Genomic DNA, 17,224 nt, shown 5'->3' on the forward strand with positions numbered 1-17,224 from the left:
AATTAATAACTGGAAAATGAATGCACCGGGTCCCACTGTGTTTACTGGTGAATTCTGACAAATGTTTAGAAATTATACCAATTTTCTGCAATATCTTCCAGGAATCGGAAGCAGAGGGAAAACTTTCTAACTCATTTATGAGGACAGCATTGCCCTAATACCAAACCAGATGAAGTCACTGCAAGAAAATCACAAACTATTTCTCATGAACATAGATGTTCTTGATAAAATCAAGATAAAGTCCTCAATAAAATAGCTGCAAATCTATTCCAACTAAATTCCTTTGTAAAAATGGTCAATACTATACATTCTGTACTAAAGATTAGAGAATAGATATTAAATGCATATACATTTACCTCTTTATCTATTTCCTGAGTGCTCCAATGGCCCTGTAATCCTATTTGTCCAGAGATGATTCGTCGAGAGTTGTAGTTAATTTCTTGTGAGTTGATCCATCAACCCAAGATGGACCAGGTCTAGTATTTTTTTCTGTTTAATCCTGGGCATAGATCACAGTTCCTAGCATCATAATAGATGTCTACAACGTTTGATGGATGATTGATATGAGATGTGTTGAGACAATTTGAAGACCCTAATCAAAGCAGGGGCACCCCCAGCTGGCTTGCCTGCCTGGAATAATATGTCCAGCCACCGAGCCGGGCTGCAATTATGGGAATCCCTCCAGCGTTTATTGTTTATTCCCTTAGCTCTAAAACCACACCAAACATTCAGGTCAAGTGTTGAAGCCATAGCTCTCAGGCTCTAGATTTTTAAACTGTTGGATATTAAATCTGTCGATTATGACCAACATTTTGAAAACTAATATAGGCTTAAATACATCAAAGCGCTGCTCACACAGCAATGATAAATGCTGTTTTGAATGTTCAAAACATTTGAAGGTTCAAAGGTTCAAAACATTTGAACCTTTTGTTTCAAATGTTTTACCTGTGTATTGGGTCACATCGTAAAAGTGATGGGTGTTTGGGAGTCAAGGTCACAAACACTTCCGGAGTTTAGTAGAGAAAAGCGCAGAGAGCATCAGGGCAGCCCCAAGCCTGAAAAGAAACGGAGGTAGGCGCCCTGACTCGGACCTCACTCGATTACGAGAGTGGATTGGTCCGATGGTAAAGGTCTGCCCACAGCTTCCCGTCCACCAATGGACGTGAGGCCAGGGAGGGTCGGCGCACGTGCGGGACGAGCCACGCGCGGGCTCCTCCGGTAGCGGCTGCGCGAACACTCCCGGAGAATAGCCCCCGGCAGTACCGTGGGCTAGTGCGGGAACGTCGTCGGACTCGCCGAATCTTCTTCGAGGTACCATGGCCAGGCAAGAAGTGGGCGCCAACGCCTTCTCCTGGGTCGTTGCTTCTCGGCCGACCTCGGCAGTGCCCCAGGGTCCGGAAAGGAGGCCAGAGGAAGAGCGGAATCGAAGAGGTCGAGGGGGCCGTAGGGGCGGCAGAGACAGCGACTGGAGGGACCCCTCCAACCTCCAGCAGCCTGTGGCCGATGATTCCGAGGAACCGCCGCTCTGCTTTGGATTGAAGAATGATTGGGTCGGCGTCGTGATCGGTGAGAGTTAGAGGATGGGTGTGCGAGGGCAGGACCAAGATTGGAAAATGAGTGGGGCTAGGGGTGAAGCCTGAGCAAGGGCATCCCCTTCTGTCTTCTCCTTGCCTCCAGTCAGCTGCCACCTAATAACATTCAGGTGCCTCCCTGTGACATTTTTTAGTATTTCATGGTATTAGAATGATGTCATTTAATGCACAATTTTTTTGTTTACGGAGACAATGTTTGGGGAGAGCAAACTTTTAGAAAATCTTTGGAATAAAAGATCAGGGTTACCACAGAATGAACTAAAAAACAGCGCTGAAATCAAGCTTTCTGAGCACCGAATAGAGCCATTAGCCAAAGATAAGAAGGTAGAGGATATTAAAAGGCTGCTTAGAGAAGTGGCTGTATCTTGCACATAGTTTAACTTAAATATTTTTTAATGCTCACCCTAGGACATTTTTTTATTGCTTTTGAGAGAGAGAGAGAGGAAGGGAGACAGAGGGAAAGAAAGAGAACGATGTGAGAGAGAAACATCTGTTGGTTGCCTCATTTGTTGGCAGCACCTGCCCTGGCCAGGGAGTAACCCACAACCTTACAGTGTGCAGGTCTGGGCACAAACAATATACTAGCCACGCTGGCCAAAGCTAAATATGAATTTGTCTGCTGAAAGACAGGGTCTTTTTCTTAGTATATCTTAAGTCTAAATTCATTTTTGAAAAGCATTTAGAAATGATTGCAGTTTAGCCCTGGCTGGTGTGGCTCAGTGGATTGAGTCCTGCCTGCTAACCAAAGGGTCGCTGGTTCAATTACCAGTCAGGTCACATGCCTGGGTTGCAGGCCTGGTTCCCAGTAGGGGGCACTGGGAGAGACAGCTACACACTGATGTTTCTCTCTTTCTCTTTTCCCCTCCCTTCCCCCTCTCTAAAAATAAATAAATAAAATCTTAAAAAAGAGAAAGAGAAATGATCGGAATTTAGATGTGTCCCATTTATTAAATCTGATGATGAATTTCAACATTTTACCATAAGGTTTGGGAGCTGATATTTTGTTTTACCCTCCCCACTTTTAACCTGTTTTGGAAAAAAAAGAAAAAGAACAGATTTTGTAGGCTGCTAGGAAATAGAACAATGTAAGAGTGATTGCTTGACCAGCCAGAGATTAATCGACCCATCAAGATGAGTCAGGCTCAAAGATCTGAAGAATGATGCTCTGTAAATGAAAGCCACTAAGTTTGCAGTAAAAATCACTTAATCCATGGCTGGTGTGGCCCAGTGGATTGAGCACTGGCCTGCAAACTGAAAGGTCACTGGTTCAATTCCTGGTCAGGGCATACACCTGGGTTGCAGGCCGGGTCCCGGGTTGGGGGCCTGTGGGAAGCAGCCAATCTATGTTCCTCTCATGCATCCTCATACATCGATGTTTATCTCCCTTTCTTCCCCTCCCTCTATAAATAAATAAATAAATCCTTTTAAAAAATAAAAAATAGATCAATTTAAAAACTTTTAAAAAATCACTTAAGCTCTCAGCAGTTGTGGAGCACCTGCAAAATGCAAGCACTGTGCTAGAGAGCATCCACTTGATGTTGATTCTGGATCCAATTTTTAAAAATAAATACAACTTTAACTTACAAAACTATTTTAAATGTGTAGTACAGTACTGATAACTATAAGAATACTGTTGTATAGGTCTCTAAAATGTTTTCATCTTGTATGATTGAACCCATTAATAACTCTCCAGTTCTCTCCTCTCCCATCCCCCATCCTTGGCAACCACCATTTTACTTTGTTTTTCCAAGTTTGATTACATCAGACACATCATGGAAGTGGAGTCACGCACTTCGTTTTTTCATGATTGGCTTATTTCACTCAGCATAATGTCCTCGAGGTTCATTCCTATTGTCACAAATGGTAACCAGGCTGAAAACTACCACTGGCATGGTAGTATGTTGATGCCATGTTTTCTGCATCCAGTCATCTGTTGACAGATATTTAGGTTGTTTCTGCCTCTGTTGTGAATAATACTGAAATGAACACGAGAGTGCAGATAGCATTTTGAGATCCTGATTTCAATACTTTTGCGTAAATACTCAGAAGTGGGACTGCTGGAGTGTAGTGTAATTCCATTTTTAATTTTCTAAGGAAACTCTGTGCTGTTTGCCATTGTGGCTGTACCACTTTACATCCCTGTCAGGTGCACAAGGGTTCCCCTTTCCTCCACATCCTCCTGAACACTTATCTTCTTGATGCCATTAGAACAGCTACAAGGAGATTTCTTATTGTGGTTTTGATATTTGCATTTCCCTAATGATTTCAGTATCTTATCACATATGCCTATTGGACATTTGTATGTCTTCTTTAGAGAAATGTCTATTCAAGACCTTCGACCATTTTTAATGGGATTTTTTGTTGTTGAGTCGTTAGGTGCAGGGTTCTGATTTCTCCACATCCTTGCCAACACTTTGGATCTAATTCGTTTGCTGGGGCTGCTAATGAATCCTTAGTACCTACCTCCAGAAAAGGAGCCTCTTACCATCTACCAAAATTTGGGGTAGAAAAAGCTTGCTTCCCTTTTTCCATACTGAAAGAGATCATTGGACCCTAGGAACCTTTGTTTGGATGACTTAGGAAAGAACTACAGGCAGTTCTTTGAGGAAAGTAGGTAAATCCCCCTTAGTGATTTCAACTTGCTTTTTTTAAACCAAAGAATAAATAGCACCTTTATTAAATTTGTAGCCAGAAAATAAATAGGCTAAAAACACAGTAATAACTTTCATTTCTAGGCACAAATTTTCAAAATTTGATAAATCCATATACTTTTCATTACAAACCAATTTGGCATGCAAAAGATAATGGGACTATGTCTTAAACTTGAATGCATGAATCTGGAAAGTAGTCATCGACTTGCTAGTTGATATTACTACTTCAAGTTGAAGGGATTTTTAGGGAAGTGTTGTTATTTAATAGTCATAGGTATGGTAGTCAAATTGCTTTTAAAAAATATCTTTATTTTTAAAAACAGGTCGTGGTGGGTCAAAAATAAAAGACATCCAAAGTACAACAAACACCAAAATACAGGTAGGTGATCTGTGTTCTTAAATCCAAAAAGGTCATAGTTCATTCCAATCTCTAGTTCTGCTCAGTTGCAAACATGCTGTGGTAACGTAGGTAAGTTGCCACAGCTCTTCGTTCCACCATTCTTTTCAAGAATTCACCTGAGCTGTGGGCCATTTCAGGTCTCGAGTTTTGTTTTGTTTTGTTTTGTTTTGTTTGACTCACAAAGGTAAAAACCTTTAGAGGTAATCTTCGCTGAAGAATGGGGTCGCTGGGGACTATTTGTCATGCCCTTCCTGACCCCCATTCCTCAAACCCGGAGCTGTTCCTGTTTCCCAGTCTCAGTACGCACCCGAGTTCCCAAGCACAGATTACTAACGTCTCATTATCCCACAGCGAGGCCATCATTGTTGAGTCCTTTCCATATTGAGTCCTCGCCCGTATTTCTCAAAGGAAATCGCATCGCTCGGAGCATTCCCCCTAACTGAAGCACCCTGCTTCCAATGGTCCTCCTCTAACCATTCTCCACTGGCCAAAGAGCCGTGGCCGGAGCCATCTTTCCAGAACACGAATTACGTGTGTTTGTGACCTTTTCCTGTGCAGAAGCCTTACATAATATCTCAGGCACTCATTGATGGCAGTACTATATTTATTTTATACTTTTATGTTATTACAAGTTGAGTGATTGTTGGGGGGGGGCAGGTGGCAAGGAGACTTCAATCACCAATTTTTTCCCTTGTGTATAGGTAATAAAAGGGTGTCCTGAAGCCGAAATCAAAATTTTTGGTAGCAAGGCAATGCAGAAAAAAGCAAAAGCAGTGATAGACAATCTTGTTAAAAAACAACAGAATTATAACTCACAACCCAGAGTTGGTAAGTAGTTTTTGCCCACTAAAGCCCTGTAACATTTTTTAAAATTTCATTACATTTTATAAGCCATATTATACCTGATGTTTTTCTTTATAATAAAGCTTTAGGTTGCCATTATTAAATCTAGTCTGTTATAGAATTTTTTTCTGTGGAATTCTAGGATGCTTTTTCCTCAAATAAAAACACTTAATTTCCTTGGTTAAGCCTTTCAGTTTTATTTTAGCCAATAGATGAGTGAAAAAAACCCCACTAACTTTTTTAAAAAACATTCTTCTTACGAATGATAGAGCAAGAGTTAGTCCCGGCCTCCTGTTTCCATGTCCCTTCCCTGGAATGTGACTGACTTTGAAGGCTGCCTCATTATTTGGTATTTCAGAAATCTCACATCTGCTTGAACTAAAGAAAAAGCTTATTGAACCATTTTCAGAAGCAATAAGCAAGTGAAAAGAACGGAGTCTTGGGTTCAAGTGGCAGCATTGCCTCTTAGTGTTTCTTGGGGGAACCCCTGTGAGACCCCATTCCCTCATCTGTTAACCTGGGGTAACGTACTCCTTGTGGGATTATTGTAAAGATTAAGTGATTTATGTGATTTAGTAGACACCGGGCTCTCACGCTACTTAGCTTCTCCAATAAGCTACATTTTCCCCACTTCATGAATCCGAAGCCGGTAACCGATGACAGGAACCATGACCAGAATTGCCATGGTTCTGTAGCACCAAAACCCTGTGTTTTACATTGCAGGCATCACTGTCTGGTTCTTAAAACACAAAGCAGTAAAATGGTTTTGGGGATTTTGTACTAATAAGATTTGTTGGAAACTAATTAGGTAAAAATATTTTAACAGATGTTGTTGCATCCCAACCTTCTGCTCGAAGAGATGTAAGGGCAGATGAGAGCGTTGTTACAGAAGATCAGCCACTACTAATTGATTGGGATCAAATTCGAGAAGATGCTCTGAAATGGGAGGGAAAAAAGTGGGCAGGTTTGTGCTGTATTCTAACATTTACATGTGGTGTTGGTGTTTCTTTTTATTTTTAAGCCAATTTTTTAAAAATTTAAATATATGTCTTTTTAGGGAGGGGGGAAGGGAGAGAGAAAGAGAGGGAGGGAAACGCCAGTGTGTGGTTGCGTCTTGCATACCCCCACCTGGAGACCCAGCCTGCAACCCAGGCATGTATCCTGACTGAGAATCGAACCAGCAACTTTTTGGTTCGCAGGCCAGCACTCAATCCACTGGGCCGTACCAGCCAGAGTTGGTGTGGGCGTTTCTCTTGAGATTTTTATTCTCTATAAAACGTAGTACTTTTAGTAATGAGATGTATATGAAAAATGATAGTAAAATTTGCGAAGCTATGGTTCCTAGGACATGTTTCTTTCTATGTTGTCTGCGTTGTGACTTGTGCTATAAATGGGAAGTTAAAATATTAAACTTACCTATACCTTGCCTTATTTCAGATAGGTTACTGCAACAATTTAATAAAACACAAAACGAGGCCCGAGGGAGAATCGAAGGGCATGAGCGTGCGACCCTGAGTCGTTAGCACTGTTGCTGCGATTGAGCACCAGTGTACCCTGGGCCACCCTGACTGACAAGGGCAAAATAAAAGGGAAAAACGTTTAATGGGCAGGCAGTTCTTGAGAAGAAATAGGTCTTTAACATTTGTTGAACTTTAGATGAAATTCTTACTTGGAATTATATATGGAATAAAATATTCCACGTTCCAGTCACTGCATTTCAGAGGAAGTTTGAGCATTGAACTTGGCTATCGGAAAGAGGCAGCAGCACAGCATCATTTACTCAAAATTAAAACACCAATGCAGTAATACACGACAAATGTTAGCAATGACTAATTCCACTCTGGCAGCCAGCCCGTCTTCACGTGAAGTTTCCAGTGCCACCTCGACAAGATGGGTGTTGTGGAGATTTGGGATGGGTGGCCAGAGACAGGATTTAAGTTTGGAGGAGGTACAGTAGGCATTTATGAAGAAAAGATATAGTAGCTTCTTAGAGTAGAATAAGGATAAATATTTTATTCCTAAACAATAATGGGATGGACCTTCAAAGGAAAGATAATATCAGTTCACTGTGTTTGAGAGAAGACTCATCAGTTGTGATACCGTGTCTTGTAAAGCTTGTTTTGTTTTTTTTGCTTTTATACTTAATTTTATAATTAAAGATTTCTTGCTTGTGTGAAAAATGTAATTAAAAGGCAACTCAAGATGGAAGATGTAGATTCTGGCCTAGGCCTGACTGGCGAATTGCGCAACAACTGTCTAAAACTGTGTGGATGCGAGGCAAACCTGGTATGTATTTTGTGTGATTCCTCTTATTTTGAATACATGTCAGTGAAATGTAAGTTGTCATTATTTATCAAAGTTTGAATTTCATCTTTGTCCCAGATTTACCCCCAATTAAGAAAAACTTTTATGTGGAGTCGGAAACAACAAGGTCAATGTCACAAGCACAAGTAGACCTTTGGAGGTGGGTTGTTTTATTACTTCTTTAAGTGAGTATTTGTATAGTTGTGTGACTGAATTAACTCATTGGACAAAGATTGGAAATGATTGCATTTGGAGTCTACACACTTTATATTCCAATGAAAACTTGGTTGCATCCTATTTGGTAATATATGGGTATTGCCATCCAGTGAAACTTTCTGCATCGATGGAAAATGGGCCATGTTTGTGTCTGACAGAGTATTACTTGTCCATATGTAGTTCTTGAACCCCTAAAATATGGCTAGTATAACTAAGGAACTGAATTTTTAATTTAAAATTTTAAATTAAAAAGACATGGGGTTAATGCCTGATGCATTGAGTAGCAATTTTAGAGAGTATTTCTACAGCTGTTGGAAATCATAATAAATTGATCTGTTATCCGAATAGTAGAATAATATCTTACTCTTCAATACTTATTATCTGGAATTAAAGGTCTTGATGGCAACATTTTTAAAGTTAATGTCTGCTATAAAACTACGATAGTATGGCAGAAAAAAATAGTTATCCCGGGTTTGGGATAGGGCTCAGACCTTGGACAAGTACCTAATATTCACCTACCAAATGAGAATAATTCCCACTTCACAGGATTGTTGAGGTTAAAATAAATATGTGTGGAATATTGTAGGCCCTCAGGTGTTCACCAAATCTGATTTTGAATCATGCAGCATATAATTTTCAGGCTCTATTCTTAGCCTTTCCATGAAACTTTCATTGGCCCGTTCACATATGAAATGTAATTTTTTCCTTCTTTCTGAGACTTTTCTGATAAGAAAAAGATGGGCTGACTTCTATTTCTTAGTGATTATACTTTAACTTACTAACAGTCTGGTTTTAATCAGTTGTAGTTGAATTTCTAGATACGACCTGAACTAATGCTGGAAAATTTCTTGCTTGGGAAATAAAAGTGACCAAGGCCAATAATATCCGTGCTGTTTTCCCTTAATTAAAGGAAGGAAAATTACAACATAGTGTGTGATGACTTGAAAGATGGTGAGAAACGTCCTATCCCCAATCCTACTTGTACATTCGAGGATGTTTTTGAATGTTATCCTGAAGTTATGGAAAACATTAAAAAGGCAGGTTTTCAAAAGCCAACACCAATTCAGGTATGCTGAATAATTCTTTAATTCTAATATTTCACTAATGGTTTACCCCCTAAACAATGCCTGTTGGAAATTAAATCACCAGGGAGCACTTCCCCAGCATTTCCTGCACCACCAGTTCCCAGCAAACAAAGTGTTTGTGGAGAAAAGTTTGGGGCTGGGACAGGAGGGACACCTGGCACAAAGAAAGGACTTTTTAGTTTACTATTTATCATTCTGTTTCAGTCACAGGCATGGCCGATAGTTCTACAAGGAATAGATCTTATAGGAGTGGCCCAAACCGGAACAGGGAAGACACTGTCCTACTTAATGCCTGGACTTATCCACCTTGACTCTCAACCAGTGTAAGAATTTCTACAGCTGAGTTCTCTAAAGGGGTTAATAGATCTGGATACCAAAAATTCAATTCCAGTTTCCTTGTGTGTTGCATTGGTACAAAGGTAATGCCCAGTCTTAGGAAAATACACTTGTACTGTGCCGGGAAAGGTATAAATTTACAAAAACATTTTTGGGAAGTCTGTGACCAGTGTGCTCAGTAGGTGGGGCATCATCTGGCAAACGGAAAGGTTGCTGGTTGGGCTCCCAGTCAGGGCACATTCGGGGGCTGTGCATTCAGTCCCCGGTGGGATACATGCAAGAAACAACCAACTGACGGGTGTTTCTCCCTCACTTTGATGCTGCTCTCCCTTTCTTTCTCCCTCCCTTCCCCTCTCTCTGGAACCAATAAAAGAAAGGAAAAAAAAACAGTTTTTGGGAGCAATGAAGCAATGGAAAGAATTTGTTTAAATTATCATGTCCAATATGACTATGTTAGAGAATGTTTGACACAGAAAAGCATTGGCCACGTTAAATGAAAAGGATTCTATCTGGGCCCTTGGATTGTCTGTCTGTTTGTTTCTTTGTTTGAATGTCTTTCCATATTTCTCCACTTTTTATGGTGAATGTACGTGATTTTGACACTCATAGCTACAAATTTTGATAGTACTGAATGCATGTTCCATGTATCTGAGGGAGGTACTTTACTATTCTGTTTTCTCTCCAAAGAGCTAGAGACAAAAGGAATAGACCCGGCATGTTAGTCCTTACACCCACTCGAGAATTAGCTCTCCAAGTGCAAGCTGAATGTTCTAAGTATTCGTATAAAGGTCTTAAAAAGTAAGTCATTTCTTTGGCTATTCCTGCATCAGCATCTTAATCATTTGTAGCTTTACACATTCTCTCATTATTTTTCCCACATTTTGAGAACCCGATTGGCTGAGCACGGGTCAGTTATTATCCCTGACCCAGACCAACTGTAGCCAGGGTGGTGGGGTCAGTAACAATGATAGACACAGCTCTTCAAGACAGACACGCCACCGCAGTGGCGGATATTGATAGTTCTCAGAAAGGGCAAATAGTGCCAAAGGCATCTGATCCTTTCTTTAAATTTATATACTTTTTTATTTTATTTTATACCCTAGATACTTAGGTTGGTTGGGATTTTGAATGTTTGGATATTCCTTGCCTGAACATGAACCTCTATGTTTTTTTTAAGCGTTTGTATATATGGCGGTGGAGATAGAAATGGACAAATACAAGATCTGACAAAAGGTGTAGATATCATTATTGCAACTCCTGGAAGACTGAATGATCTGCAAATGAATAACTTTGTCAACCTGAAAAGTATAACCTACTTGGTAATCATGGAGTAGGGGTCTGAGATACTGGAAGAATTGAACTCTTATTAAAACAGTCTTTTAGAATGGCTATCCATTTTATAATATTTTTATATTGTAGGGATATTTCCCATTCCCTTTAATATGTTAAAATAGGATTTTAAGATAATTTTATTTTAATGTTTTTATAAATGTTGGAAAACGTGGATAAGTACAAAAGAAAATCAAAATCCACATGGATATTTAGATATAAACTTTTTTCATTAAATAGATTTAGAAAATACTAACTCACCTAAAAATAATCAAATCAATGTATGTTATAACCACAAACCACTTATTTTCTCCTGGAGAAATTAAAGTATTAGCTTATGAATAGGGGAAATAAGACAAAATTAGCTGTTAGTATCATATTTATAAGGAGAGTATACATATTAGCTACCTCTCATATCTATCTAGTCACAAACATTTTTAATGCAGGTATTAGATGAAGCTGACAAGATGCTGGATATGGGATTTGAACCCCAGATAATGAAGATTTTATTGGATGTGCGCCCAGACAGGCAGACTATCATGACAAGGTAGGTCTGTACCCCACTGCTAGTCTGCAACATAGGAATCATTGCACTAGAATCCAGTCTCTGGCTGATTTCCCTGCAGGATTTTGAGAGCATTTCTTTGAAAGTATTTTGAGATCCTTAGGTGAAAGGTATCATGTCATCACTGAGTATAGCAATTCAGTGTGTCATTGTCAGGAGAACAGTTGGTTTCCTAAGTTACAGACAGAAGTCTATAAAAACAGAGAGGGGTTTTCTGAAGGGGACACAGAGTTTCACAGTGGGGTCTCCTCACATTTGAATAAGTGATCCCCTGTTCTTAGAAGGAAACATTTGACTACTGAATACTTTTTTGCCGAAGGTAAAATTGAGGAAGCAATGATTGTTATTTAAATGCAGAGTAATTCATAACTATTTTCTTCTTTGTGTCATTATTGTAAAAAAGAATGGTATATAATTGAGGAAACATACTAAATTTCCTCATTTTGTTTCCTTTCTCCCCAGCTAATAACTGTGAAAGTATAAAAGGTGGTTTACTTCCATAATATAGATGTTTAAGAAACATTTGTATTTATATATCCTTTTATCAGTACACTTAAAATGTGCTTATTTGGCATAGCACTCAGTTTTGCCTGCTGACAGTATATGAAAAATACCAGGTTTTTGGTTTTTTTTATAAAGGCCAAGAGAAATCTAACACTTGGATACATTTTACCTTTTCAAAGATTAGAGTTTAAGGTCTAAATCTCCTTCACCTTTGGCTCATAAACCTGTTTATTAAACATATTTAAAGGTTTCCTTTAGTAACCTCACTAAAGTTGAGCAATTCTTTCTGAAGTACTTATTGAAAAGCACTACATCTGTCTTTCATGAGCAATTCGGTTCACAGCATTCTTAGAGAAACTTAGTAATGGGTCTGCAGCCATACCACCCTGAAGGCGCCCCATCTCCTCTAATCTCGGAAGCTAAGCAGGGTGGGGCCTGGTTAGTACTTGGATGGGAGAAATTTAGTAATGGCTGTTTCATAGTAAATTCTTCCTGTTTGTGTATCTTGTTTTATTTCCAGTGCAACATGGCCATATGAGGTCCGTCGACTTGCACAGTCTTATTTGAAACAGCCAATGATTGTATATGTTGGTACTTTGGATCTGGTTGTAAGTTTGTTTTTTATTACTATTGTTAAAAATACCTTTTCAATGCAAATGGAGAACCTTATTTGATTGGTTAATATGTTATTACATTTACTTATATTTATTAAACTTATTGGGGTGACATTGGTTAGTAAGATCACATAGGTTTCAGGTGTACATGTCTATGATACGTGGCATCTGTACTGAATTATGGAAATTGTAATTACTTGGTGTTTTGGCAAATCTCTGCCCACTCCCTGATTGTAGAGCAAATACTAGATACATAATGATTCTATCCATAAACATTTCAGTATATGTGTCTAAAAGGTTAATTTAAACATAACTGTAGTATATATTATACCTACAATTTTAATAATCCTTGAATACCATGAAACATGCTGTACTTGTTCCTATTTTCTAGAGATCTCATTTTTATTAACCCCATGTGAATCGGGTTGAAAACAATTCTACACAGCTGTGCATATATTTAAGCCTGTTCTGTTTTTGTGAAGTTCAGGTAGATTGGTGTGTCCAAATAATGTTAATAATTATACAATTTATAATGAAAGATCTCCATTATGTCTCTTTTCCATTATAAAGTTTTCTGGCCTTTTACTTAATAATTATAATTGTTTTTTCAGTTAGTCATTAATGAAAATTGCCCCTTTTTACTTAATCACTAGTAGTAATAATGGCTCATTGCCTAGGCCCATTTCATTATATTTCATGAAAAACAGAATAAATGTTTGAGTTTTTCCTTTCATTAAGTGCTATTAACATCTATTTTATCTTTGGCTCAAAAAAATGCATTGCACTGTCAGTATATTCATTGAATGGAAACTTGTGTATAAACTAATCATCTTTTTTCATAGTAAGGGCTACATTCAAAATTCATGATACTTTTCATAAGATTAGCCTCCCTGCACGGTTATTTCTTGTCCTACGTTGGTAACCAACTTTCAACACACTGCCAACCATTCAGGAGTTCCAACTTCTCATGGGTGAATAAGTGATAAAGCATGAAAGGCTGACCTGCACATCCTTGAGTAGATATTTTTGTGAGGACCTGCCTATTTCCTGTTAGCAGTTTATTAAAACATTAATCTCTGATGGAAAAAGATTTATTTTGAGCCAAACTATGATATTTGCCCTTCAATGTTGATGTGCTATGATCTTTGAATCTTTCAGGCTGTAAGCACTGTGAAGCAAAATATAATTGTCACCACAGAAGAAGAGAAACGATCTCATATCCAAACTTTCCTGGAGAGCATGTCTCCCAAAGACAAAGTCATAGTGTTTGTCAGCAGAAAAGCTGTGTAGGTATTTTTTCTTTATATCCTTAATCATCAAATTGATTTGTTTAGCATTCTTTTGATTTGTACACTTATTTCAGGTGGAGGTGTGTATGGCTTTCAGTAGGTTATTTCAGACTTTTGCAAATAGAAGTAAAATGGTGAGCCGATGGTGGCATTAGAATAACCGCCTAAGATCACTGACCTTATGTTTGCTCCAGTGCCGATCACTTATCCAGTGACCTGATTCTCCGACATGTCTCCGTAGAGTCTCTGCATGGTAACAGAGAACAGAGCGATCGAGAGAAGGCACTAGATGACTTTAAAACAGGTACATTTATGTAACTACTATTTGTTGCATTTGAAGAGTGTGCAATGCAGGCGATTGGCTGAGTGACAGCTCCTTTCCACGGCACCCATTTCTAAGATCTGCCCTCAGTTTACAGACCTCAGACTATACCTGTTAGAGCTGTAAATACTAACCAGCCTCTCAGAACTATGGAAACTTCAAAGAGCTAATGTTTAAACCTGGGTGTCAAGGCAACAATTTGCCATGGGGGATATTTTTCCTAGTTTACGTGAGATGCATGGATCTTTACAACATGGCTCAGATGATTCAGGGACCATTTGCTGAACCATGGTATCTGTTGTGTTGTAGGTTGCCAGAAGTTGAGAAGAAAAACTAAATATCCCTTTCCCATCTTCACTACCTTAAGTGTTTTAATGTTAATGGTGGTAATACTTCACCTGGTCAGATACTAGGGGCAGATATACTTTCTGATACGTCTTAGATTCCCTTATGCAAGAATGTGTCTGTAAGCCTTTGGCTTTACTCTCTAGGTAAAGTGAGAATACTGATTGCTACTGACCTGGCATCTCGAGGTCTTGATGTCCATGATGTCACACATGTCTATAACTATGACTTTCCCCGGAACATCGAAGAGTATGTGCACAGAGTAGGGCGCACTGGAAGAGCCGGGTAAGTAATCATAGCCTGCCCATGAAAGGCGTCGACTCTGGCCCTGACCAGTGTGGCTCTGTTGGTTGGAGCATCATCTCATAAACCCAAATGCTGCAGGTTGATTCCGGTCAGGGCACATGCCAGGGATGCAGGTTCAGTCTCCAGTTGGGGCATGTTCCGTGGGCAACAGATGCTGTTTCTCTCCTTCCCTCCCTCCCTCCCCCTCCATCTAAAATCAATAAGCATGTCCTCTGGTGAGGATTTAAAAAAAGAAAAAAAAAACCAACCTTGGCTCCATGTTTTACCTAGAAAACTTTTGTTCTCTTGCCTGTAAATTGTCTAAGCCACTCCAGAACCTGCTTTCCTATTTCATTTTTGCCCAATGGGCCTGTTTCAGGTTCAACCAGACCCTTCTGTGTGGGCTGCATGTAGCTCTTCAGTTCTACTTTTTACTTTATATCTAGAGTGTCACAAAACTGATGGGTACCCAGTGGTCACTCATCGAAATTGGCATGTTTAAGGGGGTCGTTTCTCACCGAGAGCACTGCTAGCACCGACCCTTGTAATGTGCCCTTTAAACTGCAGGTGTTTGGATTCCACATTGCTGTTTAAATGATGCTAAATTCTGACATACAATACATATTTGGGCTTGTGAGAAAGTTGAGGTTTTGCTGCTGCTGTTTTTATTATTCTATTTTGCTAACTAAATAATGAATATTAATTACAAGTCAAATTACATGAGTTTCTCCACCTCCCCCTGCTTACAGGAGGACTGGAGTTTCAATTACCCTTATCACTAGAAATGATTGGAGGGTTGCCAATGAATTAATTAACATTCTGGAAAGAGCAAATCAGGTGAGAATATAAAACTCAGAACTCTACCTCATATCACTTTTCTAATATTCATATAATTTCACTTATTCTGAGTGCTGGGGCTTATTGCTTACCAGGAAAGATAGATATTAAACAAGTAAACATGTTATAAGGACTGTCCCAAAGATGAGGAGCTATACTTTCATATAATTGGGGAACCTAGTCTAATGGGGCTGAGCCTCACTGCACACCCTGCTGAGGAAGAAACCGGTGGCGTAGGAGAGCTGCAGAATGGGATGGTGTCCCAGCAAGGGGACATAATCTGCCTGGGGGTGAGAGAGAACATTCCGAAGGTGGCCCCGGGCAAGTTAAGGGCACTGGGAAGCACTTGGGGGCTCTACAGACGGGGGGCGGTGCAGCGATGGGGGTTTTTAAGATCAGTCTGGTTTTATAGCTTAAAGGTAAATTCAGAGTTTAAGATGCAGGGAGATGCATTTCATTCTGTTGGAAAATGTCATGTAATCTGTTCTGGATATTCTCTGATTGAAGTGGTTTGGAGGTATTTTAGTATGTCGTGGAAAAAGCTGCTATACTAAAAGAATAATCTCCATCCTAAAAACACATCTGATGGTTTCAGAGTATCCCAGAGGAGCTTGTGTCAATGGCTGAGAGATATAAGGCAAATAAACTGAAAAAAGAAGTGGAAAAAAAATTGGGAAGACCCCAAGGAAAACCCAAGAAATTTTATTATTAATGTCTGTGTCGAAAAGTGGTACCAGCCTACTTATAAGAGGTAACATTTGATTAATATATGGTCTTTCAAATGCCTGTTTTCCTTAACTGACTGTTAGTATGTTTACTGCAGTCAGCATTATCTCTAGGAGTTATTAATGTAATGAATTATTAGGTGTTATTCTTTACCTAAAGTTACCTAACTTCCAGTTATTATATTCAGAGTTAAGAAAATAAACTTTAGGTTATACAGAAAGATCAACAGTGTAATGGAGTTGGTCAAGGTATGAACTGTCATGACCTGAGCAGCTTGGTAATGTATCAATTAAAACACATGCACCTTTTGATGCAGCAATTCCCCTTCTAAGAATATATTCTATAAAAATGTTTGCATGTACAAGTGAAGATTTATTATAGCATTATTTGTAGTAGGAAAAGACTATTATCCAAATGTCCAGTAGGGCACCTTATGAATAAACTACGGAGAAAATATTTTTGTAAATCATATTTCTGGTTAGGAATTTATATTCACAATATAGAGAACTCCTAAAACTGAACAGAAACAAACAACCTGATTAAAAATGAGCAAAAGACTTGAACAGACATTTCTCCAAAGATACACAGGACGGGGCAAAAGTAGGTCTACAGTTGTGAGTACAGGAAACAGCTTATTTTTGTATTAGTATGTATTAATTATTGTAATATTTCCCATACTTTTGCCTACATTTGCCTGACCCTGTATGAATGGCCAAGAAACATATGCAAAGGTGCTCAGTTTAATCACTGGGGAAATGCAAATCCAAACCACAATAAAATTACTTCACACCCATTGGGGATGTATCAGCGTTGGTGAGGATGTGGAGAAGCAGGAACCCTTGTGCACTGTTGGTGGGAAGGTAAAACGGTGCATCCCCTATCCAAAATGTGGCAGTTCCTCAAAAATTAAAACTACAACCCAGCAAACCTCCTTCTGGGAATACATCCAAAAGAATGGAAAGCAGGCTCCCTCAGAGGTAT

General features: G+C 39.1%; 1 protein-coding gene across 1 annotated transcript; it reads left to right on the forward strand.

Moving 5' to 3' along the window:
• Nucleotides 1-1,316: 1,316 nt before the first annotated feature.
• DDX43 (DEAD-box helicase 43) lies at nt 1,317-16,242 on the forward strand. The gene is made up of 16 exons (XM_037147058.2): nt 1,317-1,566; nt 4,567-4,622; nt 5,345-5,471; nt 6,313-6,450; nt 7,869-7,950; nt 8,917-9,073; nt 9,296-9,414; nt 10,115-10,225; nt 10,605-10,746; nt 11,203-11,303; nt 12,346-12,433; nt 13,598-13,725; nt 13,923-14,032; nt 14,542-14,680; nt 15,430-15,517; nt 16,113-16,242. The coding sequence occupies exons 1-16, from the start codon at nt 1,317-1,319 to the stop codon at nt 16,227-16,229; spliced, it is 1,953 nt and encodes a 650-aa protein (XP_037002953.2). The 3' UTR covers nt 16,230-16,242.
• The last annotated feature ends 982 nt before the right edge of the window (nt 16,243-17,224 follow it).

This window comes from Artibeus jamaicensis, unplaced genomic scaffold, assembly GCF_021234435.1.
Source record: "Artibeus jamaicensis isolate MK-2021 breed Jamaican fruit bat unplaced genomic scaffold, CSHL_Jam_final contig_1127, whole genome shotgun sequence".
NCBI classification, from domain to species: domain Eukaryota; kingdom Metazoa; phylum Chordata; class Mammalia; order Chiroptera; family Phyllostomidae; genus Artibeus; species Artibeus jamaicensis.

What these genes read in the sequence shown, in the direction of transcription:
- DDX43 (XM_037147058.2), top strand. Translation starts at nt 1,317, where the DNA reads ATGGCCAGGCAAGAAGTGGGCGCCAACGCCTTCTCCTGGGTCGTTGCT. An exon ending in TAACTCACAACCCAGAGTTG is followed by an intron (nt 5,472 to 6,312) that starts GTAAGTAGTTTT and finishes ATATTTTAACAG; the next exon opens with ATGTTGTTGCATCCCAACCT. An exon ending in CACCTTGACTCTCAACCAGT is followed by an intron (nt 9,415 to 10,114) that starts GTAAGAATTTCT and finishes TTCTCTCCAAAG; the next exon opens with AGCTAGAGACAAAAGGAATA.